Source organism: Corapipo altera, unplaced genomic scaffold (genome assembly GCF_003945725.1).
Source record: "Corapipo altera isolate COAL_440 unplaced genomic scaffold, ASM394572v1 23b, whole genome shotgun sequence".
Classification (NCBI taxonomy): Eukaryota; Metazoa; Chordata; class Aves; order Passeriformes; family Pipridae; genus Corapipo; species Corapipo altera.
Genome location: NW_020884885.1, coordinates 11,347,401 through 11,371,620, shown reverse-complemented (window position 1 = coordinate 11,371,620; position 24,220 = coordinate 11,347,401). Strand labels below are relative to the sequence as shown.

The 24,220-nt window shown below is 37.2% G+C and overlaps 1 protein-coding gene across 1 annotated transcript in view; it reads left to right on the top strand.

Moving 5' to 3' along the window:
• Positions 1 to 24,220, top strand: part of EXT2 (exostosin glycosyltransferase 2) — a 75,262-nt gene that overhangs the window by 22,707 nt on the left and 28,335 nt on the right. The window contains exons 8-9 of the mRNA XM_027642219.1: positions 13,730 to 13,861; positions 23,360 to 23,549. Coding sequence (XP_027498020.1) covers positions 13,730 to 13,861; positions 23,360 to 23,549 — 322 coding nt within the window. The remainder of the gene's footprint in view (positions 1 to 13,729; positions 13,862 to 23,359; positions 23,550 to 24,220) is intronic.

The following is a 24,220-nucleotide window of genomic DNA, read 5'->3' as shown; positions in this document are numbered from 1 at the left end:
AAAAAGGAGATGATCTTCTCATAGAACTGGTAGATAGTCTGTGAGATCACTGCATCATCATTTTGTGAGAGTGAAGGGGTTTTATTGACATAATGGCAGAATGAAGAAATCCAGAGAAGGAAAATCTGTCAGAGATGAATGCAAAGATACATCCTCTGCCTTAGGAGTTCTTGCATTGCGGAGTTCTGAAAGCTGTAGAGTACTTTATGGAAGTGGTGGCTTACGCCTGCTGTGTCTGTGGGAGGGGAGTTCCTAAGGTACCTGCTTGTCAGAGCATTGTCAGAGAGAATATGGGAGCAGAAGGCCATTTGGTCAGACCTGGTGCAGGCACAGTAATGCAACTTCAGGACTTGGGTTTACATAAGACCTTGGTGTTATAATGCCTTGTGGAATAACCTTGTCAGATCATCAATGGTTTTCACAGTGCATCTTGACTTCGCTGGCTGCCAAACACTTCAGTGGGAGAATACTGACTGTGATATATAGTTTCCTCCTTTGGATGAATGGGTAATTCACTTTCCTGAAGCCCCACAAGGTACTTTCTCAAATAGTGGCCATGCAGCATTCTTGCTTTTCACAAATTAAAGTTTTAGATACTCACAACCTCTTGTGTTTTCAGCCCACGTGGACAATTAAAAACTAAAAAGGAATGTAAATTCAGTGTAAAAAATGTGAATAGAAAGCATGTAGTTTGCAATGTTTGTTCCCACAGTCAGAATACCTGGACAAGCGGTTGTGGTTTTTGTAGTGCATGTCCCATGTGCCTCAGCCCTGACCTTAAGAAAAGTTCAGACTCCAGGTCAAACAGAGCTGAAGACATATACATAAATCAATGACTTGTTTTAGTGCCACGTTAAAATAACATGAGTGGCTGGCTTTTCTGACCCCTCCTCCTTTTCATTTAATGTGCTTCTTTGGCTCCTCTTTAAAGAGAGTTCTGTAGAGTAATTTCAGCTCTTATCAGCTTGCTGACAGCTATATGAGCCTTTCTGCTGGCTCCAGGCAATCACTGCCAGCGTGTGAAACATCCCATTCTTGCAGTGAAATGGTCTTGGATAGAGTTAAAGCAAATGGGTGGTGGAGTTTTTCTGTGGGTGGTGCAACTTACATAAAAGAGATGGGATTTAGTCCTTGTTAACCAATTAAACAGAAATTCATTTCAATATCTGGACACTGGAAGCTCTTTGAGCATAGTTAGATTTTTACAAGTCCTTTTAATGAGAATATTAAACTTACAGCTGCAGTTCTTTCCCTGACAGGGGACAGCTTCTGTCTCAGGGTTCCTTAGACTCATCATTATCAAATTTAGGCAAACTTTCATCTGTCTGCTATTTGTAGCATTTTAAGGAGCGTGACTGCAGAGGCTAACCCTGCCTTAATCCTCCCAGAGTGCTTCAGTGGAGCTCTGGGTCCCCCATAAATGTCAGGCCTGGACAATTTGCCATCTTATCAGATGCAGTGAAGTTAGTTCCAGCCCTCTCACCCCTCCCCCAGAAGAAAGATTTGTTGCTGCAAACAGCAAAGGAAAGAGAAAACTTTTTCCTGGCTTACTGCCAGGATCACCATGGGAGTTGTAGAATCCTTGGCATTTATATATGAGACTTTCATTGCTCCCCACTCCCTTCATTTGTTGCAGAGAGTATCCTTATCCTAGATTTTTTTCTTGTGTGTCCTACCTTGTTGCTTTTCAGAATGAAGAAAACTGTCTTCATGGCATCTCTGAGAAAGAGCTACAAAATTTGAGACCAATCAGCACCTCAACGAATAATTTTTATAAGACACAGTTGGGCTGCTTTTGTATCTACATTGGCAGCTTCTAAACAACAAAAGGTGAAACTTAATTGTAAGAGGGAAATTATGCTATTTTAAGACAATTTTCTTGTTTGTTTTTAAGATTAGATTTTGAGAGTCCGTATTTTAAGAGTTTGCATCTTGTTGCACAGTGAATTTTTGCTACTTACACTTTTCAGGTTGCTATACACAGCTTGGATAGACTACAAATAAACCCAGATGATCCAAAAATTGGAAAGGCGTGTAGTTTTAGAAAAAATATTTGAAAATATTCTGTTGCACACATGAAGCATTTAGCTGCAGACAAATTGATGATTAAGCATATCTCCTGGTGTTCCACTCTCTTTGTTACTCTCTGCTTTTCCTCTACTGCTGCTTAGTGTGTACCACATCACATTTATCAAATCCCCTTGCTCCACTTAGCCCCTTTCATTATTGAAAGTGTTACAACTTCAGCATTTATCTGTATAGCATAACTACACTGCAGTGCTATAGTAATTTACATGTGAGTATATTCAGTAGTGGTAGTAAATACGCCTCGGTCTTGTATCCATATTACTGATGAGTAGATAGATACATAAATTAACTTGTGCAAGGCCAAATCATAAGATTAATAATGGAATTTGGAAGTCCTGGATCATGTTTTAATGACTAAATCAAATATATCTTGCAACACAGTAGGAACGTTTGTCTTTTAAATTAGAAAGGTTTTACATGTTCTGTAGAAATAATCTGCTGCCAGGTAATCTTTAGACAGCTTTTCCTTTAATCTTTGTAAATTATGCAGATATATCCAATAGTTTCTTAGGTGCCTGTATGTGGGAAAATTATGTTTCTTTGTTATGAATTGAATAGAGGGCTGTTTAAGAATATATTGTAATTCCCTTCGGCTTGCAAATGGTGTAATTTGTATCTAGGGGTTGGCTTCTTCCTTTCCCTTTTGCTCCTTTTTAAGTTTTTCCTTTCTTTTTTTCATTAGTGACAGTTCTGAATGCTCTTTAGAAATTAAAATGGCACCTGGCATTAGTTGTCTTTCAATACATACTCTATCCTGGTGACTTAAATCTGTAGAGATGCTCTGGAGAGGAGGACTACAGAGGGCGTGCATATTCCAGGATACTAAGGATGAAGTAGGGAATCATGGATAGAAGTTGTCAGATTATGGTTAAGATTAAGAAATCCAGTTTCCTGCAGATTCAGGTGGTAGTGGAATTCCGGTCCCAGGGGGTCCACAGAATATTTCATCTCTTTTCCCTCACACAGTGCAGTCTATCATAAATATGCTTCCCAACACTGTAGCAAACAAAAGCAAAAAATATCAGCGGTACCTGTTGAGGCATTGGGAGAAACTTTCCTGATCCTGAATCTAGTGATTAGGTTAAACGTGGCCATGAACCAACTGTCTGAAATGTTTCAGTAAGTTAGCAACACCAGCCCAGGCTCTGCACTCTTCCTCTCACCACTGGTTTTGTTTCTGGTGTGTTGCTGCCTATGTGTAGTAGCCAGAATGTATCAAGGGGAGAGGGAAAACAGCTCCTTCCTCACATTTTTAATTGTTCAGGTGAAGCAAAAGATTAATACATAATAAATATGCAAATGCTGCTTAGTACTTTCCACCTTTTTTTGGGTAGCAAGGATTTATGTAATAAGCCTTAATATTTATCTTTGAGATTAATTCTCTTTTTTTACAAAATTCAATTTCATGCAGTAAAGGATATCATGGTGTTTCACGTTTGCTGAGAAGAAATAAATAACTCTTGTTGATGTTTATCAACTGTTTTGTTCATGTAAAATTATTTTCAACCCTGTTCCATTGCAGTGTGACTACCACATAGTATTATCACAACCAATGATTAATAATCACCTTACCTATTTCATCGGATAGCCATGCAGTCATGTGCACTTTGAGCCATGAAGGATGAAGTATTTTTAAATAGCTTGAGCTAAGATCAGTTATTTTTAAAGTGCAGAGGAAAAAAGCAGCACCATGTTCTAAATGGAATTTTTCAAGTAGATATGGAAAAAACCTCATGACTGCTGTCCTTCACTTTTATCCTTCCAGAAGTCAGTAAGATATATTTGTATTCAGGCAATGCTGGCAGTAATGTCTGTCGTTAAAGTTTTCCAGTGTTGAGAACTGTGTGTATGGGGGTATGTGTATTATGTTTGTGCTTGTATAAAACAGAGCTATATAGCTTACAGGAAACTGAGCAAGACATGTCTTCATCAAAAGGGCAAGTTCTTCCTGGTATAGAGCTTAAGCTCTAAAATTGAGGTATTTGCTGATTTTTCACTGCTATAATATGATGGTAACCCTACCTAGATTTTTTTTTTCCTTCAGAAAGCTGTCCTTTCATGTGTGTGATTGGCACTGGGCTCGCTTTGTGTTTAGTTTCTCTAATCAAGGGAATTTAAGCTTCTATTCTCCCAGCATTAGTACAGCAGTCATGGGAAATCTCAAACAAGCGAGATCTTGTTGCAGCAGTTGACACAAATAAAAGCGGTTGTGCTTTTATTTATTTATTTTTGATGCTGGATGCTGATTAAAAGTTTCCAAGCATCCTTGAGGCATGTTATAAAGCCAACCAGCAGAGAGCAGGGCAGCTGCCAAGGAAGGGAGATGCTGGTGGACAGAGGACAAGATCACAGTGGGAAGCATCAGTGTGTGTAACTCAGAAAGCTGGGAAAGGTGTAAACAGATCCGCAATTTATCTGTAGATTGGGCTCTCCAAACACTGTTTTATTGGCCAGTGGCTCCTGCTTTACTAACCTCTAACCTCTGCAATACTCAGAGGTGCTGCCCACCAGCCAGCCTTGTCTTTGAACCTCCTTTGGCTCCTGCCACCTCAAAGGCTTGCAGTCAGATTCCTGTGTTTTGCTTGGGACCTCACCTCTCAGCAGGATGCCTGCAGCAGGGAAAACTGATCTACCCTGAGAACATAGACATATTTGAAGGCAATACCCCTAGGACTAGAAACCTATTGCTTTCAGTTTCAGGAGCTGTCCATCACTTGTCAAGAAACGTGGCTAAAATGTCCTCCCACCCCCAGCTTTTGGTCATACAGTAGTTGAATGTTCCCTGCAATTACATTCATGAATTTGTTTTCTATTAAATTTTAGGCTGCCGTTGAATCAGTGATAGCTAAGTCTGGTTTCTGTAGGTCTGGTTTCATGTTAAAGTGAAGCAAAGGACATGTTAAAGAGAATGCAAAGGACAAACATCATAATAAGGATGATACAGATCCAAGTAATTTTGACTACTCCTCAGGTTAGATGTGTCTACCCCTTCCTTCACAGTAACAGCCTGGTGAAAGTGGAGTAATTAGGGAGCCATGTAAACTCCTGGAAACTGGAGGGAAGAGAGTGGCCTATTTTTGTGTCATTACATCATTATTGATGATTATGTAGATAATGACTATCTGAAAGCCACAGTAGGATCTGTATTACTCTTTTTCAGGTGTATTACGTTTTTTCAGCTGTGTTATTTCTGTGGTGTCAACAGATGTCATTTGCCTGTAAATCGGAAGACACGATTGAAAGCTCTTTGGGAGCAAAGGGAATTCAGAAAATGGCAGCCATTTTTACATCACATGTTTCTAAAGCTGTAAATGCCTTTTTTTTTCTTCTCATCCTGCTCCTCTCTTTGCTGGCTCTGTCTCCGTGCTTTGCAACAGTATTCCCAGCCACAGCTGAAAATGGGGTGTTTCCTTGCTGCTCATAGTGGTGGTATCTGTTGGCTCCATAACTGAAATGTATTTTGGCCACAGATTTGTAGGGTGCCAGGGCAGTAAGTCAGGTTTCCTGGCTGGTGCAATGTTGCCTTCTGTGACAGAGTTGTTAAGTTGACATACTCATTAATCAAAGAAGCAAGTTTGAAGTGCAGAAATATATGCAGGGAGGGGAGAACACCAGTGCTCAGTGATATTTTTATCTATTCAAGTTTTGTGTTCTTGCTATTTTTAGAATTAAGTTACTATCACTGGGACAAGGAATAGCAGAGATCCGTATTTTAAGGGTAAAGATAATGCAAGATTTCAAAATTATATATAATGTTACCATTTCATGAGAGAGAATGAGAACTCTTCTATTGAAAATACCATCTTTTATGTCATATATTTAAGCATAATAAGGTTCTTCATAACATAACATAAAAACCTTAAAACCAACAAAGCAAAACCAAAATACCAACACAACATCTAAAACCAAGAAAACTCCCCAAACTCCCACAATTATTTGAAAGTATGGAAGCCAGAGTGAAAATATTAACTTTGCGGCATATCTGTTAAAGAACCATTCTCGTATATGCACAGTATGTGTTGTTGTGCATATGGGTTACTATAATTATGTCAGTGATTCTTTTGAAAGCACCAAAGAGGAGAATCTGAGGAAGGCTGCAGTGCAAGAAGCTTAATATCTGAGATTGCATTAACATTTTCCTTTACCCTTAACTCTTAAGAGTCATCAAGTAGTCTACAGCAGTAAAACTGAGAGCCAGTAGAAGCGAGCTACTCCCAAGTGGCTGGTATCCGAAGGGTAAGACTAGCATTTTGAACTCTGACCCCTGTCTCCTTATGAATCAGCAGCTTCAAAAAGAAAAAGGGGGAGAAAAAGAAATCTGGATAATGGAAAAATTTAATTTTCACTCTCCATTGTGTCTGAAGAGCAGGCAAATTTTACTGTTTCGTGACTGAAATTACTATAGTAGAGAATATTGAGCCAAATGATTAAATTCACTTGTTGCTTCACTTTTGAAAAGATAATTTTTGAGGCTGAATTACAATAAAAACCAGCACCATGAAATGTCTATCTAGAATTTGTCTTAAAATATTTGACTATAATGATACAAATTATTGTTTTGTTTTCTTATCCTGCAGAAGTGTGTTGTAATTAAGAAATATTCCTCTGTAGGCCACTCATATAATTTGTATAAGTTAAATACATGAATTTAGTATTTTCAGGGCTTTAATTGAGAATCATGCATAACTCAGAAACAAGATCTGAAAGATGGAATGAATATTCATAAATAATATTAAAAGAATGTTGTCTTGTTACATTAGAAGCAAGCTTCAGCTAACTGGAAACAACAGTATGTGCCCTACATTGTTCCACTGCTCATTCCTTTTTTTCTCTTGTAGAGGATCTTCTGGTTTGAGGTTCAGGTAACCCCAATATTGAATTGCAATTCCTTGCAAATCCCCATTTTTTTAGCTTTGGAAGTGACACACTGATGTTCTGAGCCCTCTTTATATGCTGCCTGTACTGCTGCTTTTCTTGGATAGGCCTGTGTTGACAAACAGATGCAACACAAGCAGCTTAGATTGAATTTGGAAGGTGCTTTTAACCTGATATTCTATAAAACATGAAAATAAATCCAAAAACTTTTCAGTTTTTGGCAAGTTAGCATTATTTTACCCATATTCCATTGACTTAAAGGATTAACTCTTAATATTCTTCCATAGTGTATGTATGGAGACAAGAAACTAATGTTTACTTTCAGATTGCAATTTCTAAAGAGTTTACCTCCAGTTTCAGGGAATTGCACTTTCCACCCCAAAAGTGACCCAACTTTCCAGAGTACAGCTCTCTTACTTTTTTCATAGTCTGAAACACATTAATTATTTTGGAAAAGAGTAGCCTACATTTTTGTTTGTTCTTATTTCAAACGTTGATGCCTCCCTGGGAAAAATGAGAGGATCTCAGGTTTTTATTGAAGACATAGCTTTAAGGGGAAAAAGGATCATGGCCTACAGCTAGTCACTTACTCTATCCTCTCATGCTCCCTTAATAAGAGGAGAATTGTCTACGAAGTATTTTAAGGTACCAGAGCTCTAAATGTTTCTCTGAATGACCCTATTTTTTTCCTGCACTGGTTACAGAGAAAAGATTGAGCCAGCCAGTTTTAGGTGTGTTGAACCTGATTGTGTGATATTGCCAAGGGTCCTAAAGCAATTTTTTTAACCCCAAGTTGTTACCATTTTCTAGAAATAACTAAATGCTGTCTAATTCATGATAGTATAAAGTCTTCTGAGGGTTTTTGCAAGCCTGTGTAAAAAACCCCAAAGATTGCACTAGTTTTAGCTGCCCCAGCTGGTATCATCTTTGCTGAAGAACTACGTGTTGAAAGTAGTATGTATGATCAGCCAGGAAGTTGTTGAAACAGAGAACCAGATGTAGAAACAGTAAAGCAGTACAGAAAAAGGGTGCAGATTACAATAAGCAGGAAAATGTGGGAACTTGGGGTTATAGGGTCCTCAGTCTGAACCCAAAATTCATCTTGGGAAACTTTATAGAATGCTTGTTGCTCCAGAAGAGGAATTTATGCTTTCTTCAGTCCCATTTTGCAGAGGAGGTCAGTAGGGTGCTTGAGAGCTCAGGCTTGCTATCTGACTATTGTATAACATCAGCTACCCTCATATGCATCTCTGGTATAGGGCAAACATAAAAATTCCGTTTATCTTGAACCCCAGTAGCCTATCTAATTCTACTGGACAATGGAAATAGGCTAGGGCAAGGGAAGGTTGCCTGTGACCAATCCTAGTAGTTTACTTGATGGACAAAACTTTTAGGTCTCACTAACTCAGAAAACATTTGATTATGTTACAGTATGACGTATAACTTCAGAAGGTCTTAGTGGATGCACTTACATGCACAGAGCTGTCAGATGTACAGCTGAGCTACAGGTATTTATTGTAATATCTTTTATATCTCTGCTGAAGGTACATGGTTTAGCAAGGGGTTGCTGCAGTCAGTATCTTCAGTTACTTAGCCAAGTATTAATTTTATTATTTTGAAGTTTCTCTTTAGAAATCAAAAAAGAAGATAAACTTTTTTTTTTTTTCTGCTATCCATCCTAAAATTTGAAAGGAATAAAAGTAAGATCACCAAGCTTCCAGGCCAGTGCTGTTGCAGCATCTAGGTCACACTCTTTTCTTTGGCTAAACTTCTATAATCCAGCTGGGAGTAAAAACCAGGAACATCAAGAGCCATCGAGAAGGGAAAGCATTTAAACAGAGTCATCCCAGCCAGTGTGAAAGTCATATTTCAGGCCCTCATAAACCTTTTTAAGGCATTTTAGAAACACTGAACTGCTGCAGTGGGGCAGAATCTTACAGCATCATGGCGCCTGACCTAAAAGTTGAGAAAAGTGGTGGTTTATGGGCAGTTAAGTTTTACTACTCTTCTGTGAATTTTGGTTTTTTCCCCTTTTGCTAACTTTACCAACTCCCACCAAATCATGGGCTGTGAAAAGACAGGAAGCTAGAAAGTTCCTTTCATGGACTGTTTCCTCTTGATCTAAATGTTACAGAAAGTAGTTCTTTCCTTGCCTCATGCCCAGTGTTTGTCTTTTCACAAACTAATCAAAAGATTTACGTTGATGTGTCTTGCCTTCTACACCGGAGCACCATTAGGGGCATTAACACTAGAACTTATAAACATTATATGAATGGGCTCTGTAACCTGATGCTATACTGGCTTGTAAAGAGCTTATAAAGAGATGCTAGGCCCCCAAGTGTGTTTATTCCTAAGGAAAATAACACCTTCCCTAAATAAATGTTACTTTCAGTGAGTAGGCTACCCTGTTGCTGCCTGCTGCTGCCTGTTGTCTGCTATGAAAATAACTGCAAATGCCCCCTTCCCAAGCTCTGGCATGTACCGATATGTGCTGAATATTGTCAGTTTGGTTTCTTCATAGTCTGCTTGAACAAAGTCCCAGAACTGAAAAGTAGAGGAGCTGAACTTTTGGTTTGGATGGTTGCTTATTTGGTTGAAGGAACATCTGTCTTTCAGATATTGCTAGTATTTCTCAAGGCGTGCATGTGTATTTTTAGAGTATAAATTATAACACTATATTATATTAAGCAATTTTGGCCTCTACATAAAGTTTTCATGGCTGATCTAATGAGGATGCAGCAGTTGAAAGTGGGGCAGGGAGGAAGAAAGGAAAGGCAACAACTTAGAACTACTTACTGATATGCCAGTGTTTGTGACCTTGTTCTGCAGAACTCACTGGTGAGAGGAGAGAGTTTGGCCTCCCATTCCTTAAGTCTGTGGCTTCCATGATGAAGTTCTCATGGCTTTGCTAAATTTACTGCAGAAATTGAATTCAGGTGAATTAATTTCATGGGGAATCTATTGTGTAATGAGAGTTTCCAGTCACTTCAAACCTGTTGGGCAACCCAATAATACAATGTACTTCTCATGCTCAGTCAAGTCATACAGTATGCTACATTTGACTCTTTGAAACATTGGTAAAACTGTTACAGAATATAATACTTTTCTGTCTTGCATTTTGAATCTATCCTAGATTTTCTATTTATCCAGAAATTTCGAAGGGGAAGAGAAGATACATTTCTTAAATAGCTGTTTTCAATTCCTGGTAATCAATGTACATTGATTTGTGTTGTTTTGGCAGCTGTACAAAGTACATGTTTGATCTCTATTTACCACTTATATTGCCTGTGACCTAGGCAATATTTAGGTGTATACGAAGTTAGCATTCTCTACAAGTCTGTGGTCCACATACTGTGTTTCCTTAGAAAATCTGGAAACCTCATCAAACAGGCTTCTAGAGTACTAGAAGCTAATTTCAGTTCAAGTTGAAAGGAATGCTAGCCTTACTTGATCATAGTTGTAGTCTGTGTATATGTCTATGTGAAAGACAAGATCTAGGCTTATGGATTTTTTATTTCAAGATCCTGGAACGCACTCAGGTAGCTCTAATTAGTATATTACAATTGCCATACCTTAAAAACATTACCCAATATAATAACATTACTCTTGAGTCTTCTTATTCATAGATATGGGAAAGAGAAACAGATAGCTCAGTAAAACTATGTAAGAATAATAAGTAAGTTGGCATAGAAGTCCGGAACAGATATCTTTGTTGTTGTTGTTGTTGTTACTCTCCTGTATCACAAATAAGTTCATGGGATTTTTATCCCCTCTGTTTGTTACACTCCAGCACAAGCTTTTCAACCTCACCAAGTAGAGCAGAAAATACATTTTAAATGAAATCAACATACATCTTCCCAATAGAAAACTTGCCCAAAATATTTAGTAACTCAGCATGTGGAGCGGCAGACACTAGCAAGCCATGTTAATCAGTTCTGCCTTATAAAAGCAAACAAGGTGGGGAGGAAGTAATGAGACCCTGAAACATCTGTTTGGGGACTTCAAATCCCCTTAGAAGGTTTTGAGTTCTGCCTTAAAGAAACACAACTCCAAAAATATTACAACCAACTGTGGGAACATTTTATGGCTCTTTACAAAAAATTAATTTCATAAATATTAATTCCCTCTGCCTTCTTCTCCAGATTTGCTTCTGGTGTAAAGGTGTAATCTTGCCTGACATTAGAAGCATTCTTTGAGCAAGGAGAAGCTAGATCAGATCCATCCTAGTTTTGCTGAAGGAGGAAAACTAGCTTTGATTGTTATGAAGCTAGATAATAATAGATTGTATTAATAGACAATCTTAGAACAGTATAGGAATGCTGTCATTTAGTAACAGTGGAATACATAGTCCTGTGTGCATTTCTCACTATTAATAGCTACTTGCTTATAAAGTTGTATGTCAATAGGTTATATAAAATAGTTTCTCCTTTTGCTTAGTGCTGCTTATAGCAGTTGCTCTAATCACATTCTAAACATGAAAATAAAATTTGAGATCTGTGTTCTTACTCCTGTTTAGTTAGAATACTTGAACAGTTTGCTGTTCTAGTCCATTTTAATTCTTATTCTACTTCTGGTTTTGTTTTTAAATCAATTGCTGCTGAGTTCTGGATAATACATTTTTCCAGAGAAGTGGAGCATGGGGAAAGGAATACTTATGCCTTTGCTTAGCATGTGGTGTTTGCTTTATTTAGCGTCTTTTTATTTATTCTTAGCTTTTATATAATTCTTCTGCTTTTACAGTTGGATATAGTGTTCATTTTGTTCTGTGTTCTTGGTAATCAGCCTGTTATCCATCTGTTAAGTCCTACTAGGGAGAGAAATAAGGAGAGGGAAGGGACTACATTCTAGAGTGAAGTTACATTGCACTCTCCCTGGATGACAAGCTCCAGAGTAATGTCATTTTTGGGCATACTCATCAGTCTCTTAAATAAAATTTTGAAATTGTCTGAAGTAGTTGGAGTTATGGCTATTTTCTCAATCAAAGTGAGAAGCAGTGCTTCAGAAAACATTAATCTCTTTCCTAGTTTGTTTTTTTAATTGTAATGTGGATTGTTTTCATCTTGAATATTTACAGAACTTTTCTGCAGAATCTGTTTCACAAACTACCCACAGAGTAGAGTTTTAGGGCCGGTGTTTCGACAAGAAGTCTATAGTTCTGAATCCCATAGCTTACACTCAAAGTAAAGGAACAGGTACCATAAGCATGAATATCTGCAAGTTTTTGCTTGTGAATTTTCATTTTCCATACTACTCGTAATCTTTCCTGTACACTGTTAGCTAGCCTAAGAATATTCCAAAAGAAAGTGTACATGTAGGAAGCACTATTTGTCTTCTGTTAAAAAGTACTGACCTGCAGAGTGACACATGTTGGCGCTTGTTAACAGCAGCTAAACAAGAGTTATTTTTGGTTCATCCTAAGATCTGTGCTTCCAGAAGCTTGGTATTCCTTCAGTAATTAAAAAAAAGTAAATAATACGGTAACTAAGTAAGGTAAATAATATTATTTAATATTTTCATAGCATGTGATTAAAAATGGCTTGTTTGTAGAGCTTTTTTGCTATTTAAGAAATCTGTAACATGAGTAAAATAGCACTTGCCTGAATTTGTACGTTGTCTTCAGTTGTATTCTGACTCTGAAAGCTTCTAAAGTTTCCAATTAATAAAAAAAATGCATTTTTTATTGTTCTACCTCGTACATGCAAACACATACTCTTATAGTTGATAAAAAAACCATAAGAAGATTGAAAATTAAATTGCTTTCTGGACAATTCAGGTTTTGCCATTTCCCAAAGAAAAACTAGGTTGAAAAAAAATCATATTTCTTAGGCCAGAACTCTTGAACTACATTTATTGGTAAAGCATGTTTCCTTCTGGGTTGGATGGGGACATCCAGGATCATTTGATGGTTCTAGGTATTTAAAAAGTATGTTTATTTCTCTAACAGAGATAAGTCAGCATTTTCATTTCAAAACTCTTGCTTTTCTTTTAGCATTTCTGTCCTACACAGAAACTGGGACAAGATGAAAACTTGCTGCACAGGACCTTAGCTTGAGAATGATTAATCTGTGAAATTCAGAGCACCTGTGCACAACAATCTCATGCTTCATTTCACAGTTTTACACTGCCTGTACTATAAATTAGCCAAGATTAATAATTGTAACAAATTGGCATGTACATGTACTTTTGTGTAAATATCTTAATATTTACTTGTATAAATAAAATTTGGTTTTTTGGAATGGGAAGGTATTAGTCTGGTAGGGTTCATGAGTACTGAAATTCTCTATCTGATCAACTGTCTCTAATATTGGTGTTAAAAAGTGACTTCTAAGTTCCACTTTTTATAAAGAATGATTTTACTTGGCTATTTAGCTGCACTGTGGATTCCTCTGCCTTGGAAAAAAAAATGAGTATAACAGCAATTTCTTCTGTTCTACAGTCAAACTGCTTTTGACATTTTTCAAGAGGAAAACATATGATGAAAGTGTGAAAATACCTGATTCCTTCAAGTATTCTCATTCTATTTAATCACTCAAAAATAATGCTGCTGCTTCTTTTTATTGGCTGTGAGTCCTTTTCTTCTGGGAGGTGGAGTTGAGTTGAAGCCTTCAGGCTCTATGGAAATACTCTATCTATAATAAACATGCCTCCTAATTTAATTTCCACCTGACATGTAGACTTCATGGAACAGACTGTGCATGGCAAGCCAAAATTGATTGTTAAGCACTGGATCTGTGCAATGTGAAAGTGAACTTTATTCTCTTTACAGGCAAGGTGGTTCTGGGAAGCATATTTTAGATCAATGAAAGCAATTGCTCTCGCTACTCTTCAGATTATCAATGACAGAATTTACCCATATGCTGCCATTTCTTATGAAGAATGGAATGATCCCCCAGCTGTGGTAAGTAAATTCGTTTGATTTACTCATAAAACAAATTGTGGATGTGGTGGGGTTTTTTTTTGTATAAAAGGTATGTGCTATGAAACTTAGTAATAATTTTGTGTATGTGAATTTGTGTGTATATGTCTTGTGCTGTTAACTTGCACAGATGAAGCTAATATATTTTATGACAGCTGGCAAAATAACTAGCAGTTCGTTTTATGTCCTGGCACTGAAATGCAAACTTTTAGCTTTTGCTGTTGCACAAACTAAATTGCTTCCTTGTTTATGTATTTATTTATTTTTCCTGTATGCATACATACACACACTTCTTTATTTCTGTTGAATTTAGGGAGTTTCAACTTAAAAACCTATGACCACAGAGAAAATAGTCAGTGGAAAAGCTGCAGATCTTAAACAATCTGCAAGGATCTTTTATATCATTATGTTGAAATAGCTAATTATTCCTATGCCTACAATTTTCTCCATGTTATTTCTTAATAATTTCTCTTATACAGAAACTGATGATCAAAGTTTTACTGTTTTCCCCCCCCCCCTTTTTTTTTTTGTATGTTGGTTTGGTTTGGTGTTCTGTTTTGGTTTTTGTTTGAGTTTTTTGTTTGTTTTGTTTTGTTTTTTTAAAGTTTCACTGACTGAACCCACCTCTGTTAAGAAAATACACCGGAGTATTAATTAACCTTTTGCACCAAGCAGCTGGTTCTGATTTTTTACTGTATAAAAACCTGTAGATGTTTTTGACTCATAATCAGTTAATTTTCTCTGTGTCAAAATATAAAAAATAGTTTTGTTTTACTAAGAAAACCAAAACTTGGTAACTGTCTTGCTTTATGATGGTTTAGAGGGAGTTTCTCTGAAAGCTGGGTAGGAGTGCTTCCAGGAGTAGAGTGTGTGTTACTTTAAACTCTTCAGGCCGATGGGTGTGAACAGTTGCTGACAAAGAGTTAGAAGCTCATTGCTGAGTTTCAGGAGTTGATGTTCCATTGCCTAGCCAAAGGCATTAATAATCTCCTGTTGTCATTGCTTGGAGAGGGAATGTGGCCCTTGACAGTATTTAAGGATGAAATTAATCTGCACAAGATGTACTCCACAAGAAGGGGATCAGAGTATCTTAACACCTTTAGATTATGCTAGCAAAACCAAGCACCTTTAAATGGCTCGTAAAATGAAGAAAATGGCTAAAGAATCACTCACTTTTTAAAGGGAATACAAAAATGTCTTCTCCTGGGTGCTCTCTTATGCTTATTTTTTTTAAATAACTGTACTAGTCAGAATTCCACAGTTGGTGTCTGCTTGTTAGGGGAACAATGATCCACTTGAGCCTGAGTGTGTTTCTCGTCTAAGCTCCTGCCTAATATCCACTCATAGCACTGTTACAATTTCTAGTAAGCCTGGATGAAACATTATACTTGGAAAGAAGGTAGGTATGTACTTTTGAGGTAGCAGAAGATGGCAACTGTATCCTCTAACTCTGATAAGATGACAGAGTAACTAAAGATGGCTTGAATATGCTTTTGATTTACGAGAATATTGCTGTATTCTTCTCTAAATAAACTCCATGACCGAAACTTTTAAAGCAAATCATTTCAGGTCAGCCTCGAGGCCAGGATATAGTTCACTGTTAAAATGAAGCACCTGCGAGTTGACATTAATATCACGGTGAAAAGTGTGAGTAAGTGAGCATTGTAAATTCTTATGTTACTGGTCAGAACTAACCTCCAAAACTTGCTGTGCGTATTCTGCTTTTGAACTCAGCTGATTAAGCATCGAGTTCCTTTAGCTTTGCTTATTGTTCCTTGTGCTGTTGTGGTCAGTAGGGACTAAGTGCAATGCTCTTCTGTATGCTCTTGTTCCTGTTATGTGGTTTAGATAGGAACACAAAGGTGCAGAAAGAATGTGTAGAAGCTACAGGCACATTAGCAGAAGGTGCGGAGGTGGAATCACTGTTTTAAGGCAAGGGGCTTACTGAAATTAGCCAGAGATTTCTTTAATCAGTACAAGATTGTTAACAGGGCTCAGATCCCTGTGTTCTGAATAGTGAGGTTTTGAAAATGAGAACATGGATTTGCTTAAGGAATATTTATATGGAAAATGCCAACTTTATAAACTTACTTACTAGGACTTGCTAGGGTTTGTAAACTTACTTGTTAGGATAAATTCACCTTTCTAATAGAAAGAAGATCTTGCTGTGCAACATTATTATGCAGAGAATACTTAGAATCCTTGGCCATGGTTGCTTGCCTGCCTGTCTCCTTGGTTTAAGATTTCTTTTTCTTTGTGTGCTGATAGGGGTTAATTTTGTTTAATATGTCACTAGGATCCTGAGAAGTAACATAAAAAGAGTTTGGTAAAATGTCCTGATTACTAATTGTTTTGTTGCTCAATTGTTACAGCTACTTAAGGTGTTAGATAAAGCAGTATAACCATTATTTCTACAATTAAGATAGCTCGTAACTCTCCAAAGTGCACATAGTACTCTGCATTTTATTGAGCTGTTGCAGCCTCATGAGTTTGCTTCCAAAGTCAGACGGATCGTCTGACTTCAGTCTATTTTCTATGATTTTGTGTAGTTCTGCCATTTAGCATTTTGATTATAGTATTGTAGAATAGACTTTATTTTGAGTTAGCAAATGCTTAGCAGATTGCAGCCTGTAAATATGCTGGATAAAAGATTTTTAGAGGCCTTAAGTATTCAATTAAGTAAGTTGTAACAGCAGCACCTCTGAAGAAAAGCTGCATCTTTCACAAAAGGCTTCCACAAGTTTGTTGTCACTTGCAAAGTAGGACTGATAGGCTTCTCTTTGCTTTTTTTGAATTTTGATACTTCAGATTAGGAATTAAGACATATCTGCAAATTTACTAATTATTACATTCCCTTTACCACAAAATTGCATTGATTTTTGTGTCTGAGGTTGTTATCTTGGACAGTCAGCATGAAAGTGATACTCACTTAAAATCAGTGAGGCATGCTCATGGATAGATCTGCACATAAATAAACCTTATTCCTGTTCCTCATATATTTCTCAAGTCTCAACACAAATAAGCACCAGCCTATTTGTGTTGAGTCTGTAGTTTCCCCAAACACTTTAAACCACTATCAATAGGTACTGCTACTCAAAGAAGCAATCCTGCACTCTTCTACAGTTGGATAATTTCTCTCTTAATGTGCTACCTTCTTTTTGATTTTTCTAATTCAGTTGTGGTGAATTAGCCAAAATAATTTTCTTCATATAAAACTTATCAGGCAAAATTAGAAAAAAAAAAAAAAAGGAGTGGGGTGTGGTATAAGGGAGGGAGTGGGTAGCTGGAAGGCTGCTTTTCTTGGCATTAGTTAGACTTATATTGGCTCAAAATATTAGTGAGACTGTTGCCTGAGTATCTTCACCAAAGTGTGGATACAGCAGCAGTACAGGAGGGTGTTTTTCCAGGAGGGAGTATAAGGTACACAGAAGGTGAATGCATATAGGTTTAAATCCATACTTAGTACATTGCACTGGGGAAGTGATCCAAGCACATTTATGTGTTTGTGTGGGTTGACTGAAAACTGTTGGCCTTTCTAAAGAAAAAAAAAGTTATAAAGCAGATTATTTTTCTACTCATTCACTGTCCTGTTGAGGAAATGGAAAACTAGTAGCATATAACATGCTAATATGTTATGGAATAGTACTTTGAATAAAAATGCACTATATTTTCTCCTTTTAATGAAGAGGAGCAAATGATACTTTTGGGGCCTGAAATTCATTCCTGGACCATTTGAGTCCTTTATATATCAGACAGTCTTTTGCTACAAGCATGGAAGTTTAATGTCTTTTGTATTTTTTTGGCTAGCCATTATCCATTAGGCAGAGGCAGTTAGTTATGTTCAAGTAGGCCAGAAAATGACCAATTCTATGGTGTGCATTTTGATGGTTACCAGTTTGGACTGGATTAGCAATAATGACTTAAGTTTGAGATGTGATCTGTTATCTTCAATTAAGTACCTTGTTATGTTCTAATAGAGATAAATTACTTCCTCACTTATGTTTCTTTGTAGATAATTTAAATTCTTCTCTCTGCCTTGCACCTTGCTAATGTATATGGGTTTCTGAAAAATGAGTGTGACAGGGTTTTTCCAGATTTCTTCAGTTGCTTTTATTGAAATTCTTTCACGCCTGTTTATAATATATATCTATGAAATATTAGAGCGTTGGGGTTTTTTTGTCAGGGGCTACTTTTGAGCTATAACCTTGGATGATACAGAACAGAGTTTAATAATCACTTGAGAATATCGGTATGCTGAACAATAAACATACCAGATTTCATTTCTTCCAGTGAGGCAGAAAACAGCATCATCATTGGTTTAAACTAAAATAGCAAAATTAACTTAGTGCCAAAAGTGCCATTCATTTAGCAAAGCCTAAATAGGATGTTCATTTACAGAATAGTTTGTGGGTTCTGCCAATTACCAGGCACTTGACACTTGTAAAAAAATTAGACTATTCCCAACCTCTTTGACTAGTATTTTCTACCCCTCAGTTTCCAGATAATGCCACTGTTACAACTGTACTTCCATCCTAGTACCATTTGTCGTTTTCAAAGCATTAAGCAAATACTAACATACACTTTTTTTATTTATCTGTAAATGAGAACAAGCTAGCACCTTTCTGGGCAGTGCACATCTGGTATTTTTTCCATTGAACAATATTAGATTTCTGTTTCTGCTGCATTTCCAGCTGCTTTGTGTGATGGTTTGAATCAACTGGATGAAATTTTGCTGTATTTATCATGTTAGAAGATAGGTATTCTTTTTATATTAAATAAATTTCACTTTATTGATGGTTTTTAGATGTTGATATTATGGATAAGTTGAGTATACCACATGTATTTGGCTGTAAATACTGATCTTTTTATGTGAGTGGGGAACATGATCTAACAGTTGGTTCTTTAACTTACCTGCCCAGAGATTAGGATTCTTTTTTTACATAGGGGATTATTCTACAGTATGTAGAAACTGCTGTGTGTCTTGTGGTTAATTTTTTTTTGGAGGAGGGTTTATGATCTTCATCAAAACACGAAATGTTGGCCACTGCAACTTGGTTTGTGATTCTGCTGAGTGTAAGCACTGAGGTTGGCTCTGGACAAGTAGAGAGGGTTAATTCATTTGGTTTTGCCCTATGACCACTTGAGGATGGGAAGCATGATGAAATACTTTCTCAAAGTATTCAATAGGAACTTACCATAAATAATTGGGGAAAAATAGAATAAATCGAGGCTTTTTTTGGTCTGGTAATTCATAATTGAAACCACATTGAGGTTAGACTGATATTAAGAACAACCCTGAAAAAACCTTAACTGCGGTGTCAGGGAATATATCTCTGTTTTGCTTATATGTATAGGAGAACTGCTTAACTACTAAGTTCAACACACTGCTATCCTTACCTCTGTGCTTTTAAAAGACAGTAAGCTGTTGTTCAGACTGTGTGGTTTTGCTAATATTTGGGTTATAACAAGCCATCCGGGTGTTGAAAATAAAATACACAGGAAGGAAAGCCCACTGTCTCCTTCATGGGAGCAGTGACATTTTATTCTTCTTAAGTGCTGTTGCTGAGTTTTTCCACTAAGTGATATCTGGGAAGTTCTTGATTCTTCTTTAAAATGGAACATCTTACACAGCCTTGTTTTCCTATAGACCATTCTGTGGTGCAGTTTGTGGAATGAGTCTGCTATATCTTTCTGCAGGTCTTTCATTGGTGAACACCCAAATCAGAAATTTTGGGGTGGGACTGAATCTTAGTTGTGTCTGATATTTTGCCAGTATCTTTGAGGCTCTGTAGCATTTTTATGTTAGGATTGTCCATTTCTCAGTCTGGTTGTGCTCACTGATGTCCTGAAGCCCCTACCTATCTCCCTTCTGTATCTTACTAAGAGTGGTCTGTTAAAAACTTCTCTGCCAAGTTGAACCTGAAGACTCCACATCAAGTCTAGTCTGACCCTCCCACATAATGAGAATTTAGCACCCTTGATACCTTCTCCTTAATGTATTAACTTTTCCTGAAGTAGAATCAGGTTGTTTTTAATGACCAAAGGGGAGGACAGTATTTGATCTACCTATAGTAAAGGAAGGTGCCTTGTTGCTAAGGCATTATTCTACATGCACACTTGTAGAAAGCATGCACAGGACAGATGCAGCAGTCTGAATCCTTACATGTAGACATAACCATTCCTGACTTCTCTCCCTAGCTTCAGGCTATTCCTAAATTCTCACTGTCACTCAGGTCCCACTGCTTCAGATTTTCATATGAACTGCAAAGAGCTGTCAGGCAACTGAGACTGTGAGACTTAAGTGACATGAAATTACTCATAGGAAACTGGCATTTGAACTTGATCCTTTTTGCCCATAAAAATGATTCACAGCAAGTGACCTATTAATCTTGGATTAATTATCCTGGCTCTTCTAATGATATTAGCTGGGAGGGCGATACTGAAGGGCTGTCTTATCCATAGCTGAGTGTCAGCACTTTGTCAAAGAAAGGTGATGGATGATCAATCTACTGTTGCTGTTTGCTCTCCTCTCTGAGAGTGAAAGTTCCTGTGAATTTCCATCAAGGATGTTAATAAAAATGAGAATGGGCACCACTTGGTTGCTTGAACAGTTACTGAGAGAACCCATCCCTATGTCATTAACCATTTCATGCTTTGCTACCATAATGGACATTTAATTAGGTTGCTGTTGAATTAATTGCCTGTATGGTTTGCTTTTCCCAAGCAGAAATCTGGAAGACTTTAGCAAATTATGGAGGCTTGAATTTGCCCGATTTCCTGCAGAAAGTGGGGTCAATAGGTCTCAGACTGTAGACACACTCTTCAGGCAGGCAGCAGGGGGTTGGCTCTTAATGGCACTTGAGAGATGGTTAATTGCCTTTTTGAAATGCTTTTCTCAAACGACAGGCATGGTTCTCCCGTCCATTAGTGTGTGTCTACAGGTTTTTCCCTCCCTCCATCATCCTTTAGTAGGTGCATGAGCAAAATCACCTCAAAAATTGACTTATTTTTCCTAAGTTATGACCAGCAGGGGAGAATTTTCAAGCCTTTCTAAAAGTAGTAAAAGTTGGGATTTAAGTAACGTACCTAAAACTTAAGTTTTTAAGAGAAATAATGACCATTTTAGGCACATATGCATGTGCTTGTATATGTATTTTTTTCTGTAAGTACCTAAAATAGTCTTAGATGATGGAAAAGGAATAATCCTTTTCAAAAGATATTATAGCAAGCAATTTGTTAGGAAGTGCTATGGATATAGAAAAAGTTTCTAGAAAAACTTCAAATGGGAGCCATTAATCAAGGTAGCAATTCTCACCTGTAAGTAATAAATAAAACATTGTCCATAGATTGCTCTACCAGTTATTTCTTCTTGTAGGGCAGAAACATAATATTTTCTTGGCATTCTTATTATGATGTTAAACCTCTGTTTCAAGTATTAATCAAAAGAGGTTTCTAAAAGTTGTTTCAAGAAGCTGCTTGACATTACCAGGGTCATTTGGATAATAGCAGTCTTGGGGTGGGAGTTGTGGATACAAGTCTGTAGTAAAGCTTTAATGAGGTGAATTACACTCTGGTAACATTTAGATTGTGATTTGCTGCAGGAATTGAAGCTGCAGCAAAATGAGAGGGTGGTCTCTGTCTGCCACGAGTCATCTTGCACAATTAACAAAGTATGTGCAAAAGCTTTCATTTTAGAAAATGTAATAATCTGAAAGCAGATTTGTCTCTGTACTTATGAGTTGCTGAAGTAATGGATGTATCTTTTCTGAATTACTAACTGTAGTCCTCTGCTGTCACATGTAGCCATGTCCCTTTCATGAACCCAAGTTCCATATTGTACTGTTACTATTTCTACATTATCCTATTATTCCTGTTGGGTAAAAACTAGAGCTTCATGTTTTCCATTAGGAACCTCACAAACGGTTTAAGTTGAATGCAGCTTATACCAGACCTGATAAATGATGTGTAGCTGAAAGTCAGTCTGTCTTTCCAACTATTTCAGGAAGTCTGAACATACTACTCCTAGTGGCAGATCCTTGCCTGGAACATACCCTTAGACCATCCTGGACAAAACAGTGTGCCAATTCTGTGCTTAACTTTCCCACCTCCCATATTTATCCCTACTTCAGTTTTGATTTGTTCATAGAAGGAAAACATATTCACATAATATTTTTTTCTCCTTTGCCAAAATAGTCAAAATGTTATTATGTCTTTGAGTAAATAGGCTCTCTATTCTCCTCATCCTTAAAGTTATTCTAGTTAGAGATGTCTAACCATTAAACGTGGGAAGGTGATTTTTGGGTGTATAAAGTAACCACAGATTAAATAGCAAAACAGAAAATTGCAAAGTTTACTTCCTGCAAATGTGAGCTGATAGCTTTGAATCTGTAAAACTTTCTTTCTTCCTGATACAAGCAAGCTTATGGTATGAGTTTAGCTGGAGATTTTCACAGTATTTCTGTAAACTGCTGGCAGTTACTAACCTCTTCTGAGTGTTCGTAGTTTTTACAGGCTAGGATTCAAAACTTCCCTGCAAAACAGCATCACTGAGTTTCTGCTTTCCCAAAGGGTCTGGTTTTTCCCTTTGCTTCTCAGTCCGACCCCTGCTTGGAATGTCAGTTGGACTGCAGAAGTCGAAACTAAAATGCTGGTGCCCTCATTCTTGTCAAACGGTCCCTTCGTGCTTCCTCCCCCACGTTGTCAGCTCCAAATTCACACATTCAGTGTGAATTTAGCTGTCTGTCTTGTCTTTTGCCAGCTGGGCTGGCTTCCTTATGCTGAGAGTGTATTGAAGTAAGACCTTTAAAGTCTTAAAAGGGAAGCCCTAGTTAAAATTCACAAGAAGCAGATAACTCTGAAATTCATCTTTGCATCTCATGCTTTGTTTTATTTATTTATTTATTTAATGTAATAGATTGGGTTTTTCCACCATTGGACAAACTCAGCTTTGTAGAAGCTAGTACATTATTCCACTTCATGACTGCTTTTGCCCTTTTTGCTTGGGTGCACATTTTGTACTACGTTTATGGTTTTGTTGCTTTGGTTTTGTTGTTAATGCTTTTTCACTTCTGAAATTGTAGTTCTGATTAAGTTTCTCTCTATTGAGTCCTGACTATAAATATAGGTGTATTGAAATAATGATTAGTAAATGAGAATAGAGTAATGCCAGCTGGGTTTAGAATTTACCTTGGCTTTCCGTTTCCACAAATCTATCTACCTCTTCCACTTTATTTTTTACCAAAACCCTTACTTCTTTTCAATGTTACACCTAGGCAAAAATGAAAATTGAATTAAGAAAGAGATTGGAATAAAGGTTTTGAGAAATTTCTGAAGTCCACTGTTGTCAGAGTTGGAGAGTCAACCTGCCTGGTCTGAGCGAATTCTTATCTGATGGTTTGGTCCTGGCTATATAAATTACTCCCTACTGTGAAAAGTCACTTTAATCAAATTGTTTTTCTGTTTTCTTGTTTTCCTTCACAGAAATGGAGCAGTGTGAGCAACCCACTCTTCCTTCCACTGATCCCACCTCAGTCCCAAGGTTTCACAGCCGTAGTTCTGACCTATGACCGAGTGGAGAGCCTTTTCCGAGTCATCACAGAGGTGTCTAAAGTGCCTAGTCTATCGAAATTGTTAGTTGTCTGGAACAACCAGAATAAGAATCCACCAGAAGGTAAGACCTTGTGGTAGGTACAGTGGAGGAAGGTGAAACGGGGCATAGCACATCTATTTGCACCTGTTGCAGAGCGACTTCTTTTCTACTTCATTAGTATTTGAGGAGTGTTTCATTGTTCTTTCAAAATAATACATTTGAATTTTTTTGTGGCAATGTTTTTGAAAGTGAAATGAGAAAAAACAAAGTAGATGACAAGAAAAAAACATACCAGTGGTTGTGCTGCTTAATTCTGAATCAAAAGTAGCAAATACAATAGTTACAGAAACATTTCTGTCCTGAACTTTTTTGAGGAGAGTGGTAAGGAGGGGCTTATCTTTGATTTGTCAATACTTGGTTTTATTTCTCTGTAGACAGTCTCTTGTCACAGTGTACATACTACTGCTGCTGGACCATTTTCTACAACAAATGTGGTTCAAAGCAGCGAAGTAGTTTGAATGCTTGGAACTATGAAATAAGTGAATATTTTGACTGGTGAAATGAAAACTTGGGACATGTTGGGTGTCTAAAAAGGAATTCCCACACCACCAGAATATCTTGTGAAAATGCTACTCCTTGCCCAGTAAGACAACAGGTGCTGTCTTAAAATGTTTCTGTTTCTAACATGTATGATATACTATGTAGCTCTTATAGTGTTTGAGTTAGTCTGGTGACCTCTGCATGATATATTA